The sequence below is a fragment of the Vidua macroura genome, chromosome Z (genome assembly GCF_024509145.1).
Source record: "Vidua macroura isolate BioBank_ID:100142 chromosome Z, ASM2450914v1, whole genome shotgun sequence".
Classification (NCBI taxonomy): domain Eukaryota; kingdom Metazoa; phylum Chordata; class Aves; order Passeriformes; family Viduidae; genus Vidua; species Vidua macroura.
Window position 1 is genome coordinate 76,444,768 of NC_071611.1, and position 26,851 is coordinate 76,471,618.

At 52.3% G+C, this 26,851-nt stretch overlaps 1 protein-coding gene and 1 long non-coding RNA gene across 2 annotated transcripts; both read right to left on the reverse strand.

The window, feature by feature from the left end:
* Positions 1-587: 587 nt before the first annotated feature.
* Positions 588-2,381, reverse strand: LOC128821622 (uncharacterized). Its single transcript, XR_008441164.1, has 2 exons — positions 2,189-2,381; positions 588-815 (listed from the first exon to the last, which is right to left on the reverse strand). It is a non-coding gene; the product is annotated as an uncharacterized LOC128821622 (long non-coding RNA).
* Positions 2,382-3,959: 1,578 nt separating this feature from the next.
* On the reverse strand, positions 3,960-6,494 carry LOC128822390 (serine/threonine-protein kinase PAK 3-like; the record flags this gene model as incomplete). The annotated part of the gene is made up of 5 exons (XM_054004088.1): positions 6,483-6,494; positions 6,321-6,433; positions 5,575-5,692; positions 4,632-4,731; positions 3,960-4,189 (listed from the first exon to the last, which is right to left on the reverse strand). Coding segments are annotated over exons 1-5 (573 nt in total), but the record flags the coding sequence as incomplete, so codon positions are not given.
* Positions 6,495-26,851: the final 20,357 nt, after the last annotated feature.

The window sequence follows — 26,851 nt, forward strand, 5'->3', positions numbered from 1 at the left end:
GCTGCTGCCTCCTGCAGCTACAAGGGCCTCCTGGCAGCCTGCCTCTGCCGAGGCTCAGGCTGCTCCGGGCTCTGCCGGGGCTCTGCTGCGGCTCCAGCCCGGGCAAGGCCGGGCCCGCTCTCACCTCACAGTCGCTGACAGCTCTGCACCGCAGGAGACCTTTCAGAGCACCCTCTCTGATCTTGCTGCTTTCTCAGCTGAGCAAGGCTCTCCTCCAGCCAGAGACATTGCACTTAGGGATACAAATCCAAGTGGCAAGCGCCCAAATGCTCTCGAGTCACAGCTGAAGGCCTGCATCAGCACAGGATGGTTTGGCTTCCCCTCTCCCCCTTTGGTTTTTCCTGCTAATGCCATTGCCATTTCTGCCTCAACTAGAAGTGCCCCAGATGTGCCAAAAGGGACCAGTGGGCCGTATTCCAAAGGCAGTGTGGTCTGGAGAGGATGAATGAAGAAGAGCCTTCTCCACTTACAAACCATACCAAAGAAGCCATAAGCGTGTCTTAGCACCAATCAAAAACACCTGGCAATTCAGAAGGAAATGTTGCATTTTCTGAAGGGGTCAGAAGGAGGGGAATCTGCCAAATGAGTTGATGCTTCAGAAACTTTATTTAATTCCAATCCTACTCTATAAACCCATACTACAAAACAACTCAATAATCCTACTTTAGAGTCCTACTCTACAATCGTACTCTAACTTGGTTATGGAGATAATATCTTGACTGTTAGATTCTTGTCTTCTTCTTCTTCTCCTTCTTCACTGAGTTGATGAGTGGTACCAGGGTGGACGCTGGCTTGGCTGATGTTACAAATGGATGCTGTCCACAGGGAGAAAAAAAAAAAAAGAACAGTGAACCATGACTTTCCAAGCTCAGTGCTTCACAGACTCAATCAGGATTCCTCTGGTACTTAGAAAGACCCAGAAAGAGGAGTGACGGGGACATCTGCTCCCCTGTCATCCTGTGCAGGACCTTGCCATCACAGGCAAACCTGGCCCAGAATCCCACTTATCCCTTTATTCTGGTTTCTCCATCTAGCTGGGATTTTTGCCCTGCCCGTGCTCTAGAAATGGTGCTTTCTGTCCCTGGGGTTTCTTCCTTTCAGGAAACTCCAATGACCCACATAGGTCCCTGTCTTTGAGAGACAGGCACCGTGCTAATTTCCACAGGGAGACAGAGCAGTGTCTACCTTTCCATGCCCTGCCCCTCCTGTGCTGGATGGCACCTTCCTTCCCAGCAGGGCCAGCCGAGTGGCGCTGGCTGCTGCAGTTCCCTCTCTGCCACACAGCCTGGCAGTAAGCCTGGGCCAGTTCCCCTCTGCCTGAGCGTGCCAGGCAGCAGATGGGGCTGGGACAAGTCCCTCTCAGCTGCCCCTGTCTGCGTGCCAGAAACCTCTAAGGGTGGGGTGGGGGGCAGAAACCAGGGCCCCTCAGAGGCTCACAGTGAGCCCCCCACAGCCCCTCCTGCCCACAGCCAAATCTCTCCAGACTGCTCTGCCAGGACTGGCTTCCTTGGGTTCCTCCACCACCATTTCATGACTGTGTACCCTGCATTGCTCTACTTCAGTTCTTTTGCCATTCGATAAAAAGGAGCACCCCACCAAATTACAAAACAGGGTGACAGAAACAGAGGACAGAGCACCTCTCCTCTGAGGACAGGCTGAGAGACCTGGAGCTATTCAGCCTGGAGGAGAACTGGCCCCAGGGAGACTTCATTGCTGACTTCCAGTACTTCAAAGGGGATTCTCAGGAAGTAGGAAATACCTTTTTTAACAGGCTCCGTTGCAATAGGACATAGGATAATATTTATAATATAAAATGGGAATTGAGTCAGATTAGATCTAAGGAAGAACTTGTTTACTTGGAGCATGGTGCCACACTGGCACAGGTTGTCCTTAGAGCTGGTAGGTGCCCCATCCTGGGTAGGGATAGGGCAAACATTCCAGGTCAGGTGGGAAGGGGCTCTGAACAACCTGATCTCTCCCTGCTCTTTGCAGGACACTTGGACCAGATGACCTTCACAGGGCCCTGCCAGCCCAGCCTAGCCCAGACTAGAATTCCTCACCGTTTTCATTTGAACAACATCAGGAGTGGAGGTTGGGAGGAAGGAGGCTCATCTGATGCCTTGCACTTCAGTGGAGCAGGAGCCCATCCCTCAGACACTCTTTCACCTGCAGCCCCTTTGCATTTTACCTGCAGGAGCTCCTTGGCAGACCAGCGCCGTGCCGCGTCTGTCCGCAGGCAGTGCCTCAGGAAGTTACGCAGGGAAGACGAGAATCGGTTGGGCTGCCGCAGCTTTGGTGTCCCTCGTATGGCTATCAGGAGTTGAGGCTGGGGAAAAAGGAAACATAAGGCTCCAGCTGCTTCTTTCCCATCTGTAAGTGCTCTCTCAGATCCCATTGTTTAAGCTCCACTCTGCAGGGCAGTTTCTGCCCTGGCAGAGACCCAGAGATGACTTTCCTTTACCAACCAAAAACCCAAACCCCGATGCAGCCACAGCTTTTCCAGCATTCAGCAGATCTTGCCTTGGCAGCTGATTTCATTGACTGACCTAGTTAGTGGGAACTACATCAGCAAAAGCACGTTTTGCTTCTCTGAGAATTCACACCAGCCTGACAGGCTATTTGGAAGGGGGAGTTTGTTCTATCCATACTATTTCCAAGGATTATTACATGAAAGGAATCTTTGCAGTGCTTGTTGGTCCCTTTAGCACAGCTTCCATGAAACAAAAATCATCAAGTTGTTTTTTTTTTTTTTTTTCTCCTCTTGAAAAAAATGCAGATGCAGAATCCATCTAAAATAGACTGAAATAACAATGGAAGGAGGCCTGGGAGTCTCCATGAAAATGCCCACCACAATAGTCACAGCTCTGTGCTGGCGGCACTGAAAAAGATGGTGACCAAAGAGACTTTGTTACTTTCTTCTTCATCCCAGAGGAAAATTTCCTTTACTTTTCCCACACCCCCAGAGGTCACAAAGAGGGTTTTATCCTGTCTCTCTGCAGCTGAGCTCAGCCACTGGACATGGTGGGGAGCTGGAGTCCTCACTGTCCTTAGAACTGTGCAAGCCAGGGGTGGCCCTGCTCCTGTGGTAAAGGAACACAGCACCGGCGTCAACCGCCCACGTTGGATCCCAGCCCCGGGCACCTGGCTGCAAGCTCATCAACTTGTTAAAGTACCCAGAAACAGCCAAGAGTTTAGTGTACAATTCTAACTGCAGTCGGAGAAAAACACATCCTAAACTTATCCAGGCCACCCACACGCATGACTGAACAATGTACAGATGATTTGAAAGCCTGAAAGTTTTGAAGACCCACAGGATTGGGAAAAGATGCTACAGTTTGGAAGAAAATTGATGTGCTGTGGTAAATGAAAGGAAAAGCAAGCAGAACTTGCTTGGGCATTGCTTTGGTGGTTTTTTCTCCTTTTTCTTTTTATTCTTTTTTCTTTTTCTTTTCCTTTTTTTTTCTGTCTTTTTTCCCTTTTCCTTTTCCTTTTTTTCTTTTTATTTTCTCTTCCTTTTCCTCTTCCTTTCCATTTTTCTCTTACTTTTTCTTTTTTTCTTTTCCCTTTTCTCTTCCTCTTCCTTTTCCATTTACTTTTTCTCTTTTTTCTTTTTCTCTAAAATTGAAACTAGGAAGATTCAATCTCCATTTTGAAGGATATTTATCACACATCCAACCATTCCACTGAAAAATGCCTTTTCTTCAGAGACAGAGCTCCAACATTGTTCAAAAAGCAAGTGAAAAATGTCAGGCATGGCTGGAGGCCAAAATGGCAGGTTTCTGAACTGGTTAGGTTTCTGAACTGGTTACCTTCCTCTTCCCTTCTGATGCAACCAAATCGACAGCAGATGCTGATGTGCTGCAGGGACATTTTCAGAAGGGGACCTTGGTGGAAGTGGTGCCAGCAGATGGCAATGGGATTTTGTCCAATGGCACACTGACCATGGGACAGGTGAGAAAGACAAGCAGGATCAGTGAGTATTTGCACCTTACCGAAACAGGAGTTTCATTCCAGTAAGGAACTTCTCCTTCCGCCATTTCGATGCCCACGATTCCAAGAGACCATATGTCCACTTTGGGGCCACATGGTTGACCTGTCACCACTTCAGGCGCCATCCACCCAGAAATGCTGGCCACTGAGCTCCGTCGACTCTGCTCAGGGGTGAGCTGAGCAAAGAGGCCAGAGTCAGCTGTGGAGAAAAAAACAAACCATGAAAGCCAGCTCAAGTTAGGAAATCAAGCCAAAGAATTCCCCACTCTCAGTCTAAGAATGTGCTGTTGAGTCTCCTGGAGAACTGTCCACGCTCTGTTTCCTCAGGGCTTTAGACAAGGAAATATGGAATTGGCCAGTTAAAAAAAAAAGCCTCATTTTTTAGACTACCTCCAGCCTTTTATTTTTCTGAAGCTTTAGATTTGCAGCTCCCTCCCTCTGGAAGGGACACACACAGAGCAACGCCACTCTTGACTCCTTGTTCCTTGTCATACTTCTGTGCATGTTGCAACTGTGCCCACAGTTTGTAGCAGGGTTCCCTGCACTGCCACCAACACCATTTTTGGGGAGCTGGCAGTCACTCAAAGCAGCCCCACAGCCCACGTCCCTGGAATGCTGCACCTGACCAAGGATACACTGACCCAGCTTGACAGAGCCGTCGGTTCTGAGAAGGATGTTGCTGCTCTTCACATCTCGGTGGATCACGAGGTTCGAGTGAAGAAAATCCAGGCCTTGCAGGCACTGAGAGAGAAAACAGAAACAGGAGGGCAAAAATTAGCGATGTGATTTCATTACACAAGAAAGGAAACAGCTCTACAGATTGCCTCTGCAGGGGAATGGCGAATAATGGCAGAACAGAGTGCCATTGCGAGGAAGAGCTTGCTGCTCCACCACTTGCAGAGCAGGACCTTTCTAAGGAAAGGCATGTCAGCTTTTGAAAGAGCAACAGCACCTGCTGTTGTTGTAGACTGTCCCTGCAAACCAGCCAGGATGACTGCTGCTGCTGTGGATGTGCTTTCTCCATGCAGAGGACAAGTGAGGGTTTTGCCAAGGAAGAAAAAGTCCCTCCCTTTGGTGTGAAGTGGATCACTTTGGGGTGGGAGGCTGCATGACAAAGGTTTTGTTGCTGGCCTCAGCACAGACTTGGAAGTATCACAACAGTCACCTTCCTGAAGCAAAGAGCATTTTGGCTGCACTAGTGTCCTTTTCAGTTGAGGACTGAGAGAAATGAGTCTTTTTTCTTTGCTGATCATTTCAAATGCTGCCACCAGCACCTTTGTTTTTACAGGCAAGGAATGCAGTGCAGACAGGCTGGAGATAAAAGTTTAGGGAGGCAAGGTGGAGAACAGCAAATACAAATACAAGAGACAGAGCGAGAATACAACAGCAGGAGATATGAGTACAAGAACTGAGTACTGTGAGTGCAGGGGCACTGGCAGGCATTTCACTTGAGAGGCTTTTACTTGCCCATAGCATACCAGCAACACAGAAACAAAGCTTGGCACATGAAATCACTCCAGGTCGGAGCCCTGTTTCCCAGACAATCCTGCCCACGCCCTGGGCAGCACAGGTGGGATTGCTGACCTCCCGACTGATGGCTGCCATCTCGTCTTCAGACAGGTGGGTCTCGCTGATGACATTGCTCAGAGTGCCTCCGTCCATGTACTCCATGACCAGCCAGAGCTGCCCATCCACACGGTAGCTGAAAGAAGGAAACAAGAGCATGGAGATAAACATGCATGGCTAGGTTGTTTTCTTGATTGATTCTTGTTTCCAAGTCCCTTTGTGACTAGGACAGAATGAAAGGAATAGACATTCCCTCTAGGCTGTGCATTGTTTGCAATCTGTCTCAAGAAGAAAGGCACAGCTGTGAAAAAAGGAGATGTCTTCAATTGCCAGCAAGTAAAAACTGCAGGTTAGGAACAGATCAAAAACCTGTCAAACTGCGTGTTTCTGGAAATAAGCAACTAGTCTTCCTGGCATGCAAAGTAATGGAAAAGAGGGGACACAATCCAAGGGAAATCCATGTTAGTTTATCTGGACGTAAGAGGACTCTTGAAAAAAATCAAGCCCCAAAACAATGTGGTGGCTGTGAACTTACAGGCTATTGATTCAGTAAGATATGACAGATGCAGGTTTTTGAATCATTTTCAAACTCTGTGTACCAGGGAAGACTCATGCAGACAAGATGCACTCTCTTCCCATCCACTGGAGATGAGCAGAGCAGTAATATTTAACCAATAATTACAGCTCTATTTTCTGCCAGTGAACAAAGTGGAATTTTACCTTGCATGTTTGCAATATGTAAACAAACATTCACAACAACTCACCTGTCTAAATAGTTGACCAGGTTGGGATTCTTATTTGGCTTCATGAGCATGAGTTCATTGACTTTTAGTTCCTTCTTCCTCAGTTCTTGGAGATTTATTTTCTTTATGGCCACCTAAAATGACATTGAAAATGAGTAACTTGAGAAGTTGGCAGCACAAGACCGCAAGGCACATGGAGCGAGTGATTTTGCAATGCCACAGCCGAGCTGTGCCAAACTGCCTTGTGATTGGGCATTGCAGTAATTAGGAACTGACATTGCAACAGCCCATTTCTCTGCTCCCTTGGAGGCCACTTACAGGACACGTGGCCACTGAGGTTTTGCCTTGTCCACTTGGTAACTGTGGTGTCTCAGCTATCACCCACAAAGCTCTGAGCACACTCCCTGCTGCTTTGTCTGGGATTCAGAAGAAGTAATCCATGCCTTAATACTCTGTGGATATATTTTGGGCTATGGGCAGGACTTAGGGCTTTTAGGGACGCCATGCAGATCTCTCCCTACGTGCAGTTGCCAAGTGCGGCACTGCAGGTGGCTAAGGAACTACCAGTAACTTTCAGATGCATTTGCTGGCAAGCAGAAGTGAGAATTCAGGACTCTGAAGCTGTAGCCCCAAAGAGCAGTGAGATGCTCAAAGGCACCACCTTTGTTTTAGCAATGGAGAGCAAATGAGCACATCCTTCTCTGAAAGGAACTGCTGCCCTCCTTGCCTTCCTTCTGGCAGCTGAGAAGGACAAAGACTGTCCCAAATGTATTTTGCAGGCTGGTAGCAGTCTGTGCTTCTTGTGCCTTTTCAGCACAGCTCTACTCAAAGCTCCAGACACAGCTGCTCACACCAGAGGACCTGCGGGAGATGTTGACATTTACCTCTTCTCCTGTGGCATTGTCAAGTGCTATGCAAACATCTCCAAAAGTCCTAGAAACAAAAAAGCAGCAAAGAAAGGAGAAGACATTTAGATCTTGCAGTGAAAGCCAGTCCACAGAGGAGATCTCTGCTGCAAATGCCTAAAACCTGCTGGATGCAGGCGGGCTCTGCCCGAAGGCAGATGATGCATTTTCCTCTCAAGTGCATGGGCATTGGGCCTGTCCCTGAAGCGTTGCTGTTTACTGCCTCAGCTCCTAAGGAGATCTCCTTCTTTCACCTTGGGTTTCAGGTTCTAAACTGTGCAGTTTTTATCCTGACCATGGAGTATTTCCTTCAGCAATCTTTTGGAAAGAAATGTTCCTGAGAACTGTTATCTGACAGCTATCAGGGAGTAGGTTGCTCTTTCAGGCAAGCACGTTTCTTCCCCTTTTATTAGTGTGGCTGTATGATTTGGAGATATACAAAAATGCTCAGGAAATTAACACAGAACTGTCCCACACTTGTGAGACAAGGAGATCTTCCAGGTCCTGTTCCTTGCTGCAGGCAGGAACTTGGCAGCATGGAGGTGTCTCTGCCAATGCCTTCTTGGGCACACTCACAAATTCGGAGCAGCACTGAGAGATGGGACAATCTATCCCCAGTGTCTGAACATGGGGATAGATGTCTGTTTGCAGCTGTTCTGACTTCACACTGCATAGATATTCCACCAGAAAAACACCTGGCCCATGGTTATATAGAAGTAACTGTGGTTGGACTCACCCTCTGCCAATATGTTCCAGTTCCGTGTATTTCATCACAGGATTTTCCATGTTCACTATTTTCCCTGAGGGAAACAAAATGCAAGATGCTCACTTTAAAGCAGAGATCCCAGCTTCCAGGAGATTCAAAAGACAGACCCAGAGCCTGAAGCTTTGAACCCTTTGTGTTCGGCTGGGTAACAACAACAACCAGGCAGACAGCTCTGCAGCACAGGTGGCCAGCACAGAGACTGCTTTTCTACAGCAGTTCCTGTGGGGAAATGTCTCTAAATGTCCCTGGGACACCAAACTCAGGAAAAACATTTGGTACAGCTATGCTGACACCTGCACACAATAGACTGTTCCTCAGACAAGAAATACAGCAGACGTACTCCGTAGCTCCAGGGAGTCATCATTGATCTCCTGTTGCTGAGCAGCAGCTGGGTCAGCACTGGAGATGAGCAAACTGCCCCGGCTCCGCTTCTCAGGGTGGAGAGCAAAGGCTCCTTTAGACCATGCTGCTGCTGCAGCAGGTTTGGTGACAAAGCCCTCGTAGATCTGGGACAAGAAATGAGTTTATGTCAGAAAGGTGGCTGGCAGAGATTAGCCTGAGATTCCATTTCAAATGCAAGCCCTTAGGAAGGTGCTGTCAGCAACATGAAGCGCTCTTAAGTGGGTTTTTTCTGATGTCCACTTCTCAGACTGGATGGGTCAAAACCAAAGGCTAGTTCTACTCGAGTGGATGGCCAGATTCATGGTCCATTTTCATGGATTTTCTGAAGGATCACTGCCACAATGACCATTCTACTTCCTCTCAAGGATTCCTTTCCCCCTCCAAGGGCTTCAGACACACTTGCAGCTCCTTGTTCAAGTGTTCGGCCTCCCCCCACTCTGTCCTCTTTTCCTGCACCATCTTCAGGTCATGCCCAACCTGTAGCACCTTAGGTGGGGACAGTTCCTGTGCCTCACGCCCGCCTCGGGGCTCTTCAGTGCCACTCATTTGCCGGAAGTCTTTGCCGGCTGCCCGGTGAGATGTCAACACTTGCACCTCGAGTCAAACAGAACAAAGCAGTCAGAGACTACAGCTTGTCCCTGTCAGTCAAGAGTCACTGACTGTGAGGAAAGAACAGATTTACAAGGGATACAGACAGCTTGTTTCAATCCTCCATCTGGGTCACCATATTCCCCTGTAAAAACACCTCAAGAAACAAGGAGAGCAGGAACAGGCCAGCAGGAATCAATTTGGATGACTGCTGGCCAAAAGGCCAAAGGACAAGTCCCACTGTCCAGGGCAGCAGCTGAGATTCAGCACACCAGGAAATGTCCTTCTGAGTGACTGTGATACACACTAGAGCAGGATGGCACTCAGAGGCATCACCCCGCTCCCTGCTGCTCTGCACTGGGAAGGCCAGAAGGGCAGAAACCACCAGTTTGGTGACTGCAGTGGCTATCCCTCTTTCACTCACTTGCTTTTGTAGAGCCTGAGGGAGGGGATTAAGTTTTTCTCTGATGATTTTCATTTCTTCCTCCTGCCTCTTCTCCCTTGCCATGATCTTAGCGTGAGCTTTCTGAAAGTCTGTGTCCAGCTGTTCCTTCAATTTCTCTAAAATACGAGAGAGAGGATCTTTCACAAGTGGAGTGACTGCCACTCTTTCAGTCACCTGGTTTTGTTGATCACCCCTCTGCTGATGGAGATTCATCTCCTTTTGAATTCTTCTCGTGTCTTCCTGGTTCCTCTTCTTCACTTCTGTGATGGCACTCTGAGCTTCGGGCAGCTCTGCTTGTGGCTCTGCCTTGATATTCTGTACACACAAATGCAGAGCAAGTGACTGGGAGCTGCCATAAGGCTCAGCTTTTTCCTCTTGCAGCCTCAAAATCACATTTATTCAGCCACTTCTTTCTCCTTCCCTACCCACACCTGCTTCCAATGGAGCTCTCTTGTCCCAGTGCTGATCCCTGCAGATTCCAAGGCTCTGTGCTTTCAGTGCCTCTGGGACTCCTGGCCTCCTCACTCCCAAGAGCTCTGTTTTATGCCCTTCTTCCTGCCCTTTCCCTCTGACACCTGGCGAGTCAGGCTTACCTGGCCATTCTCCTGTGGCTCTTCCACCTGCTGCCTGAGCTGCTCTTCCTGCTCTCGGGCTCTCAGCTCTCCCTGAGTCTGGCATGGCATCTCTGATAACACAATCTGCTCCTGCTCTTTCTCTGGAAGGATCTGCACAGAAAGCAAGAGAAGATGGGTTTCAACTTTCCATAGGACATTTGTGGGCTAAGACTCAAGGACTGATGGGCTCACACGTTCCCAGAGCACTGTGCTGCTGCTCTCCTGGGTCATTCTCTGCCCGTGGGGAGGCACAGATTCCAAAGTGACCCTGGCACTACAATCAGGGGCCATCTGGGGCTGAAGCTCCAACAGCCTCTCAGGCAGCTGACAGGGAAGGTGTGGCATTTCTCAGGGGTCTGGTGAGGGCCTCCCTCTGCTCCTGCCATGTCCTGTTTGTCTTTCAGTAGTGACTGACACCCAGCCCAGTCCCACAGCTCCATCCTTGCTCTGCAGGTGGCTTCCTGGGTGAGCTCACCCTTTATGAGAGACACTTCTGGAGTTCATGTTCTCTTCACCACCTAAAACATGGAATTCTTCCACCTCTCTGGGACAGGCAGAAAATCAAAGAATTAACTGGGGGCTTCAGGAAGAAGAGGCCGGAGGTGGAAAACAGCTCTGAGGGGAAAAAAACCACCATATCTGGAGGGGGAAACAGCTCTGCCTGCTCAGAATCGGTCAACAGAACGTGTCTCTAATCCTCTCCTGAAAGGGATGCTTTAGGTGAACTTTGCACCTCCAACTGCTTTGGACCAGAGCCAAGAAGATTCAATTATGCAAATGATAGATAGATTAGATAGATAGATAGATAGATAGATAGATAGATAGATAGATAGATAGATAGGTAGAACTCACTCTTATAATCTCTCTTAACTATAGTCTCTGTTGCTACACACACTTGGTAGCCATTGCCCTGATCAGCAGCAATCCTGAGATTGCTCTCCTATTGCTTCAATAAACCACACTCCCGGGGAATCTGGAGCATTTAGGTCCTTATGGAATGCAACCAGATCCAGAGCATTGCACTGGGAATGGCATTCTTGCAGCATCTGTGCTTGGCCAAGTGCTTCTCTTTGACTTGACAACACTGAGAGTGCTAAAGGGGCTGTAATCAGAAATAAAGCCCAGCCCCTCCCAGCTCCTCTGATCTCTGAGGACCAGCTGGAATGCAAGAGCATTGATTTCCCGCTCAATTTCAAAACACCACATTTACTGATTCCCTGGGCTGCAAAAAGGCAGAGGTACTGTCAATATGAACGCGAAGTGAAAGGCCCTATTGACTGGCCTGGCACCAGAACAGCTCCTTCTGCACCGAGCTCACAGCCCCAAACAATGTGTTCTCATGCAAAAATAATGCATCCTCCAGAAATGTCACCTTACAAAAGAAAAACCTAGCAGAATCTTGACAAGTGATGGAAAAGGGCAGAAAAGATGGAAGAAAACCACCTGGCCTTGCTGAAAAATGAGAACCTGAACAGGAAATCTCCTCCTAAAAAAGGAAGAAACCACAAGATGAAAGAGTCACCAAAAAAAGTGTCAAAAGCACTTGGATGCTGTGAGAGGATATTTGCAGAAGAAATAGCATTTGTGGTGAGCACTGTCCTCTATGGATCTATGGAAGTGTGCCTGAAGGGCCCTGACGAGCCTCCCGTTGTCCAGGCTAAAGCTCCCTCAGCACCTCCTCCTTGGCCTTGAGCTCCACAGCCTTCCCCAGCTCCCGTGTCCTCCTCTGCACACTCTCCAGCCCCTCAAGGACTTTCTGCTCCACAGGGGCCCACAACTGGGCACAGCACTCCCAGCTGTGGCTGCAGCGCTGCCCAGCCCAGGGGGACGCTCCCTGCCCTGCTCCTGCTGCCCCACTCTTGCTGACACAGGCCAGGACGCCCTTGGCCTTCTTGGCTCCCTGGCCACGCCCTGGGCCACCTTCAGCTGCTCTTGACCGGCACCCCTGGGTCCTTTGGGCCCACGCAGCTCCCCCACCACAAACTTGCCCCTTTGACGTCAAATACAGCACCCACAATTGCAAGATGTCCTTCCTCTTCTCAGCAACACAAGACAGCAGTCAAGGACTTGCAGCTTCACCCCCACCCGAGCCACTAATGCCATTTCCAAAGCTGCAGGCTTCATCCCAAAACGCACCCAGAGCAACTCGCCCCTTCTGCTTTTTGCCTGGCAAGAAGCCTTCCCTACGAAGCACTTGCTTTCTTTGGCCTCACCCCACAGGAATGGCCTGCCCCAGCTTCATGGACAACGCAATCATCTCCTTGCCGCTTATCAAAAGCCAAAAGAGACTGTACAAGCGAAGAACTGCTCCAGAAAACTGCAGAACACTTCCACAAGCCAAACACACCTTTGCACAAAGGGAAAACAACTAAAGAAAGCCCTGTGACCTCCAGCACTAGCACCTGTGCCCTTGGCCACGGCCCTGCAGAAGCCCAGAGACAGAGCTTCACTGAGCCAAGCAGGCAGAAGCTGAGCTACAGCCCCCAGCTCTTGGGTGCCTGAAGGTGACAGGCCAAAGGCCAATTTCTAACTGTCCCTGCCTGCAGGAAATGGCCGCGTCCTGCGGGATTCCAGCACTCAGCATCCTCAGCCAGCAACAGCAAGTGCTGGCTGCTCAGAAACTTGCAGCTCTGCCTTGCACTAAAGACAGCACCACCCACAACTGGCACTTACTCCCTTGGAAGCATCAGGCTCTGCTGTGACCACAGCTGCAGGCTCCTGGTCGTCTTGCTCCTTTTGCTCCTCTTTGGCTTCTTCTCCAGGAGCAGAGGGAGCCGGGGCGGAGACTGCTGCTGCTTCTGTCAGCTGTGGCAAGAGAGAAACATGAGGGACAGGCCGTTACCTATCGTTTAGCACCTTCTTTCTCCTGGCATCTACAACCACCTCTTTGAAGGAGAAATCATCAGCATTCTTAGCAATGGCATTCTAAGTCACTCCGACCAGATTAAAATGGGCTAATTCAAGAGAACTCTGTTTGCCTAGGAATTTGATAGTCCTCCATGGCTGCTATCTGCAAGGCACAGTGCCTCTGCACAAGGGAGCTTTTAGCTCTTGAAAGCTGTGAAATGGAAAAGTAGGAAATAGCCAGCAAGGCCTTTGCTATTGCTGCGGCAGACATGGAAAACTAAAAGTGGATCAGAATCCCATTCGGTGCAGGAAAAGGGCAGGAAAGCTTGTGCAGAAGCATCTTTGCTTGCTGGGAAGAGAGAAAATCAGCAGGGCTTCTCCTCCTAGCAAGCCAAGAAACCACAAATTGGAAGTGTCACCTCCTCAGGTGGCTAAAGCACATGGATGCAGAGCGGGGATGTTTGGCAGGGAAGCAGGCCTTGGGGTGAGCGCTGTCCTCTATGGATCTATGGAAGTGTGCCTGAAGGGCCCTGACGAGCCTCCCGTTGTCCAGGCTAAAGCTCCCTCAGCACCTCCTCCTTGGCCTTGCGCTCCACAGCCTTCCCCAGCTCCCGTGTCCTCCTCTGCACACGCTCCAGCCCCTCAAGGACTTTCTGCTTCACAGGGGCCCACAACTGGGCACAGCACTCCCAGCTGTGGCCGCAGCGCTGCCCAGCCCAGGGGGACGGTCCCTGCCCTGCTCCTGCTGCCCCACTCTTGCTGACACAGGCCAGGACGCCCTTGGCCTTCTTGGCTCCCTGACCACGTGCTGGCCCACCTTCACCTGCTCTTGACCGGCACTCCTGGGTCCTTTGGGCCCACGCAGCTCCCCCACCACAAACTTGCCCCTTTGACGTCAAATACAGCAGCCACAATTCCAAGATGTCCTTCCTCTTCTCAGCAACACAAGACAGCAGTCAAGGACTTGCAGCTTCACCCCCACCCGAGCCACTAATGCCATTTCCAAAGCTGCAGGCTTCATCCCAAAACGCACCCACAGCAACTTGCCCCTTCTGCTTTTTGCCTGGCAAGAAGCCTTCCCTACAAGGCACTTGCTTCCTTTGGCCTCACCCCACAAGAATGGCCTGCCCCAGCTTCATGGACAATGCAATCATCTCCTTGCCGCTTATCAAAAGCCAAAAGAGACTGTACAAGCGAAGAACTGCTCCAGAAAACTGCAGAACACTTCCACAAGCCAAACACACCTTTGCACAAAGGGAAAACAACTAAAGAAAGCCCCGTGACCTCCAGCACGAGCACCTGTGCCCTTGGCCACGGCCCTGCAGAAGCCCAGAGACAGAGCTTCACTGAGCCAAGCAGGCAGAAGCTGAGCCGCAGCCCCCAGCTCTTGGGTGCCTCAAGGTGACCGGCCAAAGGCCAATTTCTAGCTGTCCCTGCCTGCAGGAAATGGCCGCGTCCTGCGGGATTCCAGCACTCAGCATCCTCAGCCAGCAACAGCAAGTGCTGGCTGCTCAGAAACTTGCAGCTCTGCCTTGCACTAAAGACAGCACCACCCACAACTGGCACTTACTCCCTTGGAAGCATCAGGCTCTGCTGTGACCACAGCTGCAGGCTCGTGGTCGTCTTGCTCCTTTTGCTCCTCTTTGGCTTCTTCTCCAGGAGCAGAGGGAGCCGGGGCGGAGACTGCTGCTGCTTCTGTCATCTGTGGCAAGAGAGAAACATGAGGGACAGGCCGTTACCTATCGTTTAGCACCTCCTTTCTCCTGGCATCTACAACCACCTCTTTGAAGGAGAAATCATCAGCATTCTTAGCAACGGCATTCTAAGTCACTCCGGCCAGATTAAAATGGGCTAATTCAAGAGAACTCTGTTTGCCTAGGAATTTGATAGTCCTCCATGGCTGCTATCTGCAAGGCACAGTGCCTCTGCACAAGGGAGCTTTTAGCTCCTGAAAGCTGTGAAATGGAAAAGTAGGAAATAGCCAGCAAGGCCTTTGCTATTGCTGCGGCAGACATGGAAAACTAAAAGTGGATCAGAATCCCATTCGGTGCAGGAAAAGGGCAGGAAAGCTTGTGCAGAAGCATCTTTGCTTGCTGGGAAGAGAGAAAATCAGCAGGGCTTCTCCTCCTAGCAAGCCAAGAAACCACAAATTGGAAGTGTCACCTGCTCAGGTGGCTAAAGCACATGGATGCAGAGCGGGGATGTTTGGCAGGGAAGCAGGCCTTGGGGTGAGCGCTGTCCTCTATGGATCTATGGAAGTGTGCCTGAAGGGCCCTGACGAGCCTCCCGTTGTCCAGGCTAAAGCTCCCTCAGCACCTCCTCCTTGGCCTTGCGCTCCACAGCCTTCCCCAGCTCCCGTGTCCTCCTCTGCACACGCTCCAGCCCCTCAAGGACTTTCTGCTTCACAGGGGCCCACAACTGGGCACAGCACTCCCAGCTGTGCCTGCAGCGCTGCCCAGCCCAGGGGGACGCTCACTGCCCTGCTCCTGCTGCCCCACTCTTGCTGACACAGGCCAGGACACCCTTGGCCTTCTTGGCTCCCTGGCCACGTGCTGGCCCACCTTCAGCTGCTCTTGACCGGCACCCCTGGGTCCTTTGGGCCCACGCAGCTCCCCCACCACAAACTTGCCGCTTTGACGTCAAATACAGCACCCACAATTCCAAGATGTCCTTCCTCTTCTCAGCAACACAAGACAGCAGTCAAGGACTTGCAGCTTCACCCCCACCCGAGCCACTAATGCCATTTCCAAAGCTGCAGGCTTCATCCCAAAACGCAACCACAGAAACTCGCCCCTTCTGCTTTTTGCCTGGCAAGAAGCCTTCCCTACAAGGCACTTGCTTCCTTTGGCCTCACCCCACAAGAATGGCCTGCCCCAGCTTCATGGACAATGCAATCATCCCCTTGCAGCTTATCAAAAGCCAAAAGAGATTGTACAAGCGAAGAACTGCTCCAGAAAACTACAGAACACTTCCACAAGCAAAACACACCTTTGCACAAAGGGAAAACAACTAAAGAAAGCCCCGTGACCTCCAGCACTAGCACCTGTGCCCTTGGCCACGGCCCTGCAGAAGCCCAGAGACAGAGCTTCACTGAGCCAAGCAGGCAGAAGCTGAGCTGCAGCCCCCAGCTCTTGGGTGCCTCAAGGTGACAGGCCAAAGGCCAATTTCTAGCTGTCCCTGCGTGCAGGAAATGGCCTCGTCCTGTGGGATTCCAGCACTCAACATCCTCAGCCAGCAACAGCAAGTGCTGGCTGCTCAGAAACTTGCAGCTCTGCCTTGCACTAAAGACAGCACCACGCACAAGTGGCACTTACTCTCTTGGAAGCATCAGGCTCTGCTGTGACCACAGCTGCAGGCTCGTGGTCGTCTTGCTCCTTTTGCTCCTCTTTGGCTTCTTCTCCAGGAGCAGAGGGAGCCGGGGCAGAGACTGCTGCTGCTTCTGTCATCTGTGGCAAGAGAGAAACATGAGGGACAGGCCGTTACCTATCGTTTAGCACCTCCTTTCTCCTGGCATCTACAACCACCTCTTGGAAGGAGAAATCATCAGCATTCTTAGCAATGGCATTCTAAGTCACTCCGGCCAGATTAAAATGGGCTAATTCAAGAGAACTCTGTTTGCCTAGGAATTTGATAGTCCTCCATGGCTGCTATCTGCAAGGCACAGTGCCTCTGCACAAGGGAGCTTTTAGCTCTTGAAAGCTGTGAAATGGAAAAGTAGGAAATAGCCAGCAAGGCCTTTGCTCTTGCTGCGGCAGACATGGAAAACTAAAAGTGGATCAGAATCCCATTCGGTGCAGGAAAAGGGCAGGAAAGCTTGTGCAGAAGCATCTTTGCTTGCTGGGAAGAGAGAAAATCAGCAGGGCTTCTCCTCCTAGCAAGCCAAGAAACCACAAATTGGAAGTGTCACCTCCTCAGGTGGCTAAAGTCCTTGCATGCAGAGCGGGGAGGTTTGGCAGGGAAGCAGGCCTTGGGGTGAGCGCTGTCCTCTATGGATCTATGGAAGTGTGCCTGAAGGGCCCTGACGAGCCTCCCGTTGTCCAGGCTAAAGCTCCCTCAGCACCTCCTCCTTGGCCTTGCGCTCCACAGCCTTCCCCAGCTCCCGTGTCCTCCTCTGCACACGCTCCAGCCCCTCAAGGACTTTCTGCTTCACAGGGGCCCACAACTGGGCACAGCACTCCCAGCTGTGGCCGCAGCGCTGCCCAGCCCAGGGGGACGCTCCCTGCCCTGCTCCTGCTGCCCCACTCTTGCTGACACAGGCCAGGACACCCTTGGCCTTCTTGGCTCCCTGGCCACGCGCTGGCCCACCTTCAGCTGCTCTTGACCGGCACCCCTGGGTCCTTTGGGCCCACGCAGCTCCCCCACCACAAACTTGCCCCTTTGACGTCAAATACAACACCCACATTTACAAGATATCCTTCCTCTTCTCAGCAACACAAGACAGCAGTCAAGGACTTGCAGCTTCACCCCCACCCGAGGCACTAATGCCATTTCCAAAGCTGCAGGCTTCATCCCAAAACGCATCCACAAAAACTCGCCCCTTCTGCTTTTTGCCAGGCAAGAAGCCTTCCCTACAAGGCACTTGCTTCCTTTGGCCTCACCCCACAAGAATGGCCTGCCCCAGCTTCATGGACAACGCAATCATCTCCTTGCAGCTTATCAAAAGCCAAAAGAGACTGTACAAGTGAAGAACTGCTGCAGAAAACTGCAGAACACTTCCACAAGCCAAACACACCTTTGCACAAAGGGAAAACAACTAAAGAAAGCCCTGTGACCTCCAGCACTAGCACCTGTGCCCTTGGCCACGGCCCTGCAGAAGCCCAGAGACAGAGCTTCACTGAGCCAAGCAGGCAGAAGCTGAGCCGCAGCCCCCAGCTCTTGGGTGCCTCAAGGTGACAGGCCAAAGGCCAATTTCTAGCTGTCCCTGCCTGCAGGAAATGGCCGCGTCCTGCGGGATTCCAGCACTCAGCATCCTCAGCCAGCAACAGCAAGTGCTGGCTGCTCAGAAACTTGCAGCTCTGCCTTGCACTAAAGACAGCACCAGCCACAACTGGCACTTACTCTCTTGCAAGCATCAGGCTCTGCTGTGACCACAGCTGCAGGCTCGTGGTCCTCTTGCTCCTTTTGCTCCTCTTTGGCTTCTTCTCCAGGAGCAGAGGGAGCCGGGGCAGAGACTGCTGCTGCTTCTGTCATCTGTGGCAAGAGAGAAACATGAGGGACAGGCCGTTACCTATCGTTTAGAACCTCCTTTCTCCTGGCATCTACAACCACCTCTTTGAAGGAGAAATCATCAGCATTCTTAGCAATGGCATTCTAAGTCACTCCGGCCAGATTAAAATGGGCTAATTCAAGAGAACTCTTTTTGCCTAGGAATTTGATAGTCCTCCATGGCTGCTATCTGCAAGGCACAGTGCCTCTGCACAAGGGAGCTTTTAGCTCTTGAAAGCTGTGAAATGGAAAAGTAGGAAATAGCCAGCAAGGCCTTTGCTACTGCTGCGGCAGACATGGAAAACTAAAAGTGGATCAGAATCCCATTCGGCGCAGGAAAAGGGCAGGAAAGCTTGTGCAGAAGCATCTTTGCTTGCTGGGAAGAGAGAAAATCAGCAGGGCTTCTCCTCCTAGCAAGCCAAGAAACCACAAATTGGAAGTGTCACCTGCTCAGGTGGCTAAAGCACATGGATGCAGAGCGGGGATGTTTGGCAGGGAAGCAGGCCTTGGGGTGAGCGCTGTCCTCTATGGATCTATGGAAGTGTGCCTGAAGGGCCCTGACGAGCCTCCCGTTGTCCAGGCTAAAACTCCCTCAGCACCTCCTCCTTGGCCTTGCGCTCCACAGCCTTCCCCAGCTCCCGTGTCCTCCTCTGCACACGCTCCAGCCCCTCAAGGACTTTCTGCTTCACAGGGGCCCACAACTGGGCACAGCACTCCCAGCTGTGGCCGCAGCGCTGCCCAGCCCAGGGGGACGCTCACTGCCCTGCTCCTGCTGCCCCACTCTTGCTGACACAGGCCAGGACGCCCTTGGCCTTCTTGGCTCCCTGGCCACGCGCTGGCCCACCTTCAGCTGCTCTTGACCGGCACCCCTGGGTCCTTTGGGCCCACGCAGCTCCCCCACCACAAACTTGCCCCTTTGACGTCAAATACAGCAGCCACAATTCCAAGATGTCCTTCCTCTTCTCAGCAACACAAGACAGCAGTCAAGGACTTGCAGCTTCACCCCCACCCGAGCCACTAATGCCATTTCCAAAGCTGCAGGCTTCATCCCAAAACGCATCCACAAAAACTCGCCCCTTCTGCTTTTTGCCAGGCAAGAAGCCTTCCCTACAAGGCACTTGCTTCCTTTGGCCTCACCCCACAAGAATGGCCTACCCCAGCTTCATGGACAACGCAATCATCTCCTTGCAGCTTATCAAAAGCCAAAAGAGACTGTACAAGCGAAGAACTGCTCCAGAAAACTGCAGAACACTTCCACAAGCCAAACACACCTTTGCACAAAGGGAAAACAACTAAAGAAAGCCCTGTGACCTCCAGCACGAGCACCTGTGCCCTTGGCCACGGCCCTGCAGAAGCCCAGAGACAGAGCTTCACTGAGCCAAGCAGGCAGAAGCTGAGCCGCAGCCCCCAGCTCTTGGGTGCCTGAAGGTGACAGGCCAAAGGCCAATTTCTAGCTGTCCCTGCCTGCAGGAAATGGCCGCGTCCTGCGGGATTCCAGCACTCAGCATCCTCAGCCAGCAACAGCAAGTGCTGGCTGCTCAGAAACTTGCAGCTCTGCCTTGCACTAAAGACAGCACCACCCACAACTGGCACTTACTCTCTTGGAAGCATCAGGCTCTGCTGTGACCACAGCTGCAGGCTCGTGGTTGTCTTGCTCCTTTTGCTCCTCTTTGGCTTCTTCTCCAGGAGCAGAGGGAGCCAGGGCAGAGACTGCTGCTGCTTCTGTCATCTGTGGCAAGAGAGAAACATGAGGGACAGGCCGTTACCTATCGTTTAGCACCTCCTTTCTCCTGGCATCTACAACCACCTCTTTGAAGGAGAAATCATCAGCATTCTTAGCAATGGCATTCTAAGTCACTCCGGCCAGATTAAAATGGGCTAATTCAAGAGAACTCTGTTTGCCTAGGAATTTGATAGTCCTCCATGGCTGCTATCTGCAAGGCACAGTGCCTCTGCACAAGGGAGCTTTTAGCTCTTGAAAGCTGTGAAATGGAAAAGTAGGAAATAGCCAGCAAGGCCTTTGCTACTGCTGCGGCAGACATGGAAAACTAAAAGTGGATCAGAATCCCATTCGGTGCAGGAAAAGGGCAGGAAAGCTTGTGCAGAAGCATCTTTGCTTGCTGGGAAGAGAGAAAATCAGCAGGGCTTCTCCTCCTAGCAAGCCAAGAAACCACAAATTGGAAGTGTCACCTGCTCAGGTGGCTAAAGCACATGGATGCAGAGCGGGGATGTTTGGCAGGGAAGCAGGCCTTGGGGTGAGCGCTGTCCTCTATGGATCTATGGAAGTGTGCCTGAAGGGCCCTGACGAGCCTCCCGTTGTCCAGGCTAAAGCTCCCTCAGCACCTCCTCCTTGGCCTTGCGCTCCACAGCCTTCCCCAGCTCCCGTGTCCTCCTCTGCACACGCTCCAGCCCCTCAAGGACTTTCTGCTTCACAGGGGCCCACAACTGGGCACAGCACTCCCAGCTGTGGCCGCAGCGCTGCCCAGCCCAGGGGGACGCTCCCTGCCCTGCTCCTGCTGCCCCACTCTTGCTGACACAGGCCAGGACGCCCTTGGCCTTCTTGGCTCCCTGGCCACGCGCTGGCCCACCTTCAGCTGCTCTTGACCGGCACCCCTGGGTCCTTTGGGCCCACGCAGCTCCCCCACCACAAACTTGCCCCTTTGACGTCAAATACAGCACCCACAATTCCAAGATGTCCTTCCTCTTCTCAGCAACACAAGACAGCAGTCAAGGACTTGCAGCTTCACCCCCACCCGAGCCACTAATGCCATTTCCAAAGCTGCAGGCTTCATCCCAAAACGCATCCACAAAAACTCGCCCCTTCTGCTTTTTGCCAGGCAAGAAGCCTTCCCTACAAGGCACTTGCTTCCTTTGGCCTCACCCCACAAGAATGGCCTGCCCCAGCTTCATGGACAATGCAATCATCTCCTTGCAGCTTATCAAAAGCCAAAAGAGACTGTACAAGTGAAGAACTGCTGCAGAAAACTGCAGAACACTTCCACAAGCCAAACACACCTTTGCACAAAGGGAAAACAACTAAAAGCCCCGTGACCTCCAGCACGAGCACCTGTGCCCTTGGCCACGGCCCTGCAGAAGCCCAGAGACAGAGCTTCACTGAGCCAAGCAGGCAGAAGCTGAGCCGCAGCCCCCAGCTCTTGGGTGCCTCAAGGTGACAGGCCAAAGGCCAATTTCTAGCTGTCCCTGCCTGCAGGAAATGGCCGCGTCCTGCGGGATTCCAGCACTCAGCATCCTCAGCCAGCAACAGCAAGTGCTGGCTGCTCAGAAACTTGCAGCTCTGCCTTGCACTAAAGACAGCACCACCCACAACTGGCACTTACTCCCTTGGAAGCATCAGGCTCTGCTGTGACCACAGCTGCAGGCTCGTGGTCGTCTTGCTCCTTTTGCTCCTCTTTGGCTTCTTCTCCAGGAGCAGAGGGAGCCAGGGAAGATGCTGCTATTGTCATCTGTGGCAAGAGAGAAACATGAGGGACAGGCCGTTACCTATCGTTTAGCACCTCCTTTCTCCTGGCATCTACAACCACCTCTTTGAAGGAGAAATCATCAGCATTCTTAGCAATGGCATTCTAAGTCACTCCGGCCAGATTAAAATGGGCTAATTCAAGAGAACTCTGTTTGCCTAGGAATTTGATAGTCCTCCATGGCTGCTATCTGCAAGGCACAGTGCCTCTGCACAAGGGAGCTTTTAGCTCTTGAAAGCTGTGAAATGGAAAAGTAGGAAATAGCCAGCAAGGCCTTTGCTACTGCTGCGGCAGACATGGAAAAGTAAAAGTGGATCAGAATCCCTTTCGGTGCAGGAAAAGGGCAGGAAAGCTTGTGCAGAAGCATCTTTGCTTGCTGGGAAGAGAGAAAATCAGCAGGGCTTCTCCTCCTAGCAAGCCAAGAAACCACACATTGGAAGTGTCACCTGCTCAGGTGGCTAAAGCACATGGATGCAGAGCGGGGATGTTTGGCAGGGAAGCAGGCCTTGGGGTGAGCGCTGTCCTCTATGGATCTATGGAAGTGTGCCTGAAGGGCCCTGACGAGCCTCCCGTTGTCCAGGCTAAAGCTCCCTCAGCACCTCCTCCTTGGCCTTGCGCTCCACAGCCTTCCCCAGCTCCCGTGTCCTCCTCTGCACACGCTCCAGCCCCTCAAGGACTTTCTGCTTCACAGGGGCCCACAACTGGGCACAGCACTCCCAGCTGTGGCCGCAGCGCTGCCCAGCCCAGGGGGACGCTCACTGCCTTGCTCCTGCTGCCCCACTCTTGCTGACACAGGCCAGGATGCCCTTGGCCTTCTTGGCTCCCTGGCCACGCGCTGGCCCACCTTCAGCTGCTCTTGACCGGCACCCCTGGGTCCTTTGGGCCCACGCAGCTCCCCCACCACAAACTTGCCCCTTTGACGTCAAATACAGCAGCCACAATTCCAAGATGTCCTTCCTCTTCTCAGCAACACAAGACAGCAGTCAAGGACTTGCAGCTTCACCCCCACCCGAGCCACTAATGCCATTTCCAAAGCTGCAGGCTTCATCCCAAAACGCACCCACAGCAACTTGCCCCTTCTGCTTTTTGCCAGACAAGAAGCCTTCCCTACAAGGCACTTGCTTCCTTTGGCCTCACCCCACAAGAATGGCCTGCCCCAGCTTCATGGACAACGCAATCATCTCCTTGCAGCTTATCAAAAGCCAAAAGAGACTGTACAAGTGAAGAACTGCTGCAGAAAACTGCAGAACACTTCCACAAGCCAAACACACCTTTGCACAAAGGGAAAACAACTAAAGAAAGCCCCGTGACCTCCAGCACGAGCACCTGTGCCCTTGGCCACGGCCCTGCAGAAGCCCAGAGACAGAGCTTCACTGAGCCAAGCAGGCAGAGGCTGAGCCGCAGCCCCCAGCTCTTGGGTGCCTGAAGGTGACAGGACAAAGGCCAATTTCTAGCTGTCCCTGCCTGCAGGAAATGGCCGCGTCCTGCGGGATTCCAGCACTCAGCATCCTCAGCCAGCAACAGCAAGTGCTGGCTGCTCAGAAACTTGCAGCTCTGCCTTGCACTAAAGACAGCACCACCCACAACTGGCACTTACTCTCTTGCAAGCATCAGGCTCTGCTGTGACCACAGCTGCAGGCTCGTGGTCGTCTTGCTCCTTTTGCTCCTCTTTGGCTTCTTCTCCAGGAGCAGAGGGAGCTGGGGTGGAGACTGCTGCTGCTTCTGTCATCTGTGGCAAGAGAGAAACATGAGGGACAGGCCGTTACCTATCGTTTAGCACCTCCTTTCTCCTGGCATCTACAACTACCTCTTTGAAGGAGAAATCATCAGCATTCTTAGCAATGGCATTCTAAGTCACTCTGGCCAGATTAAAATGGGCTAATTCAAGAGAACTCTGTTTGCCTAGGAATTTGATAGTCCTCCATGGCTGCTATCTGCAAGGCACAGTGCCTCTGCACAAGCGAGCTTTTGGCTCTTGAAAGCTGTGAAATAGAAAAGTAGGAAATACCCAGCAAGGCCTTTGCTATTGCTGCGGCAGACATGGAAAACTAAAAGTGGATCAGAATCCCATTCGGCGCAGGAAAAGGGCAGGAAAGCTTGTGCAGAAGCATCTTTGCTTGCTGGGAAGAGAGAAAATCAGCAGGGCTTCTCCTCCTAGCAAGCCAAGAAACCACAAATTGGAAGTGTCACCTCCTCAGGTGGCTAAAGCACATGGATGCAGAGCGGGGATGTTTGGCAGGGAAGCAGGCCTTGGGGTGAGCGCTGTCCTCTATGGATCTATGGAAGTGTGCCTGAAGGGCCCTGACGAGCCTCCCGTTGTCCAGGCTAAAGCTCCCTCAGCACCTCCTCCTTGGCCTTGCACTCCACAGCCTTCCCCAGCTCCCGTGTCCTCCTCTGCACACGCTCCAGCCCCTCAAGGACTTTCTGCTTCACAGGGGCCCACAACTGGGCACAGCACTCCCAGATGTGGCCGCAGCGCTGCCCAGCTCAGGGGGACGCTCACTGCCCTGCTCCTGCTGCCCCACTCTTGCTGACACAGGCCAGGACGCCCTTGGCCTTCTTGGCTCCCTGGCCACGCGCTGGCCCACCTTCAGCTGCTCTTGACCGGCACCCCTGGGTCCTTTGGGCCCACGCAGCTCCCCCACCACAAACTTGCCCCTTTGACGTCAAATACAGCAGCCACAATTCCAAGATGTCCTTCCTCTTCTCAGCAACACAAGACAGCAGTAAAGGACTTGCAGCTTCACCCCCACCCGAGCCACTAATGCCATTTCCAAAGCTGCAGGCTTCATCCCAAAACGCACCCACAGCAACTCGCCACTTCAGCTTTTTGCCAGACAAGAAGCCTTCCCTACAAGGCACTTGCTTCCTTTGGCCTCACCCCACAAGAATGGCCTACCCCAGCTTCATGGACAACGCAATCATCTCCTTGCAGCTTATCAAAAGCCAAAAGAGACTGTACAAGTGAAGAACTGCTGCAGAAAACTGCAGAACACTTCCACAAGCCAAACACACCTTTGCACAAAGGGAAAACAACTAAAGAAAGCCCCGTGACCTCCAGCACGAGCACCTGTGCCCTTGGCCACGGCCCTGCAGAAGCCCAGAGACAGAGCTTCACTGAGCCAAGCAGGCAGAAGCTGAGCCGCAGCCCCCAGCTCTTGGGTGCCTCAAGGTGACAGGCCAAAGGCCAATTTCTAGCTGTCCCTGCCTGCAGGAAATGGCCGCGTCCTGCGGGATTCCAGCACTCAGCATCCTCAGCCAGCAACAGCAAGTGCTGGCTGCTCAGAAACTTGCAGCTCTGCCTTGCACTAAAGACAGCACCAGCCACAACTGGCACTTACTCTCTTGCAAGCATCAGGCTCTGCTGTGACCACAGCTGCAGGCTCGTGGTTGTCTTGCTCCTTTTGCTCCTCTTTGGCTTCTTCTCCAGGAGCAGAGGGAGCCAGGGCAGAGACTGCTGCTGCTTCTGTCATCTGTGGCAAGAGAGAAACATGAGGGACAGGCCGTTACCTATCGTTTAGCACCTCCTTTCTCCTGGCATCTACAACCACCTCTTTGAAGGAGAAATCATCAGCATTCTTAGCAATGGCATTCTAAGTCACTCCGGCCAGATTAAAATGGGCTAATTCAAGAGAACTCTGTTTGCCTAGGAATTTGATAGTCCTCCATGGCTGCTATCTGCAAGGCACAGTGCCTCTGCACAAGGGAGCTTTTAGCTCTTGAAAGCTGTGAAATGGAAAAGTAGGAAATAGCCAGCAAGGCCTTTGCTACTGCTGCGGCAGACATGGAAAACTAAAAGTGGATCAGAATCCCATTCGGTGCAGGAAAAGGGCAGGAAAGCTTGTGCAGAAGCATCTTTGCTTGCTGGGAAGAGAGAAAATCAGCAGGGCTTCTCCTCCTAGCAAGCCAAGAAACCACAAATTGGAAGTGTCACCTGCTCAGGTGGCTAAAGCCCTTGCATGCAGAGCGGGAATGTTTGGCAGGGAAGCAGGCCTTGGGGTGAGCGCTGTCCTCTATGGATCTATGGAAGTGTGCCTGAAGGGCCCTGACGAGCCTCCCGTTGTCCAGGCTAAAGCTCCCTCAGCACCTCCTCCTTGGCCTTGCACTCCACAGCCTTCCCCAGCTCCCGTGTCCTCCTCTGCACACGCTCCAGCCCCTCAAGGACTTTCTGCTTCACAGGGGCCCACAACTGGGCACAGCACTCCCAGCTGTGGCCGCAGCGCTGCCCAGCCCAGGGGGACGCTCACTGCCCTACTCCTGCTGCCCCACTCTTGCTGACACAGGCCAGGACACCCTTGGCCTTCTTGGCTCCCTGGCCACGCGCTGGCCCAAATCAGCTGCTCTTGACCGGCACCCCTGGGTCCTTTGGGCCCACGCAGCTCCCCCACCACAAACTTGCCCCTTTGACGTCAAATACAGCACCCACAATTCCAAGATGTCCTTCCTCTTCTCAGCAACACAAGACAGCAGTCAAGGACTTGCAGCTTCACCCCCACCCGAGGCACTAATGCCATTTCCAAAGCTGCAGGCTTCATCCCAAAACGCATCCACAAAAACTTGCCCCTTCTGCTTTTTGCCAGGCAAGAAGCCTTCCCTACAAGGCACTTGCTTCCTTTGGCCTCACCCCACAAGAATGGCCTGCCCCAGCTTCATGGACAATGCAATCATCTCCTTGCAGCTTATCAAAAGCCAAAAGAGACTGTACAAGTGAAGAACTGCTGCAGAAAACTGCAGAACACTTCCACAAGCCAAACACACCTTTGCACAAAGGGAAAACAACTAAAAGCCCCGTGACCTCCAGCACGAGCACCTGTGCCCTTGGCCACGGCCCTGCAGAAGCCCAGAGACAGAGCTTCACTGAGCCAAGCAGGCAGAAGCTGAGCCGCAGCCCCCAGCTCTTGGGTGCCTCAAGGTGACAGGCCAAAGGCCAATTTCTAGCTGTCCCTGCCTGCAGGAAATGGCCGCGTCCTGCGGGATTCCAGCACTCAGCATCCTCAGCCAGCAACAGCAAGTGCTGGCTGCTCAGAAACTTGCAGCTCTGCCTTGCACTAAAGACAGCACCACCCACAACTGGCACTTACTCCCTTGGAAGCATCAGGCTCTGCTGTGACCACAGCTGCAGGCTCGTGGTCGTCTTGCTCCTTTTGCTCCTCTTTGGCTTCTTCTCCAGGAGCAGAGGGAGCCAGGGAAGATGCTGCTATTGTCATCTGTGGCAAGAGAGAAACATGAGGGACAGGCCGTTACCTATCGTTTAGCACCTCCTTTCTCCTGGCATCTACAACCACCTCTTTGAAGGAGAAA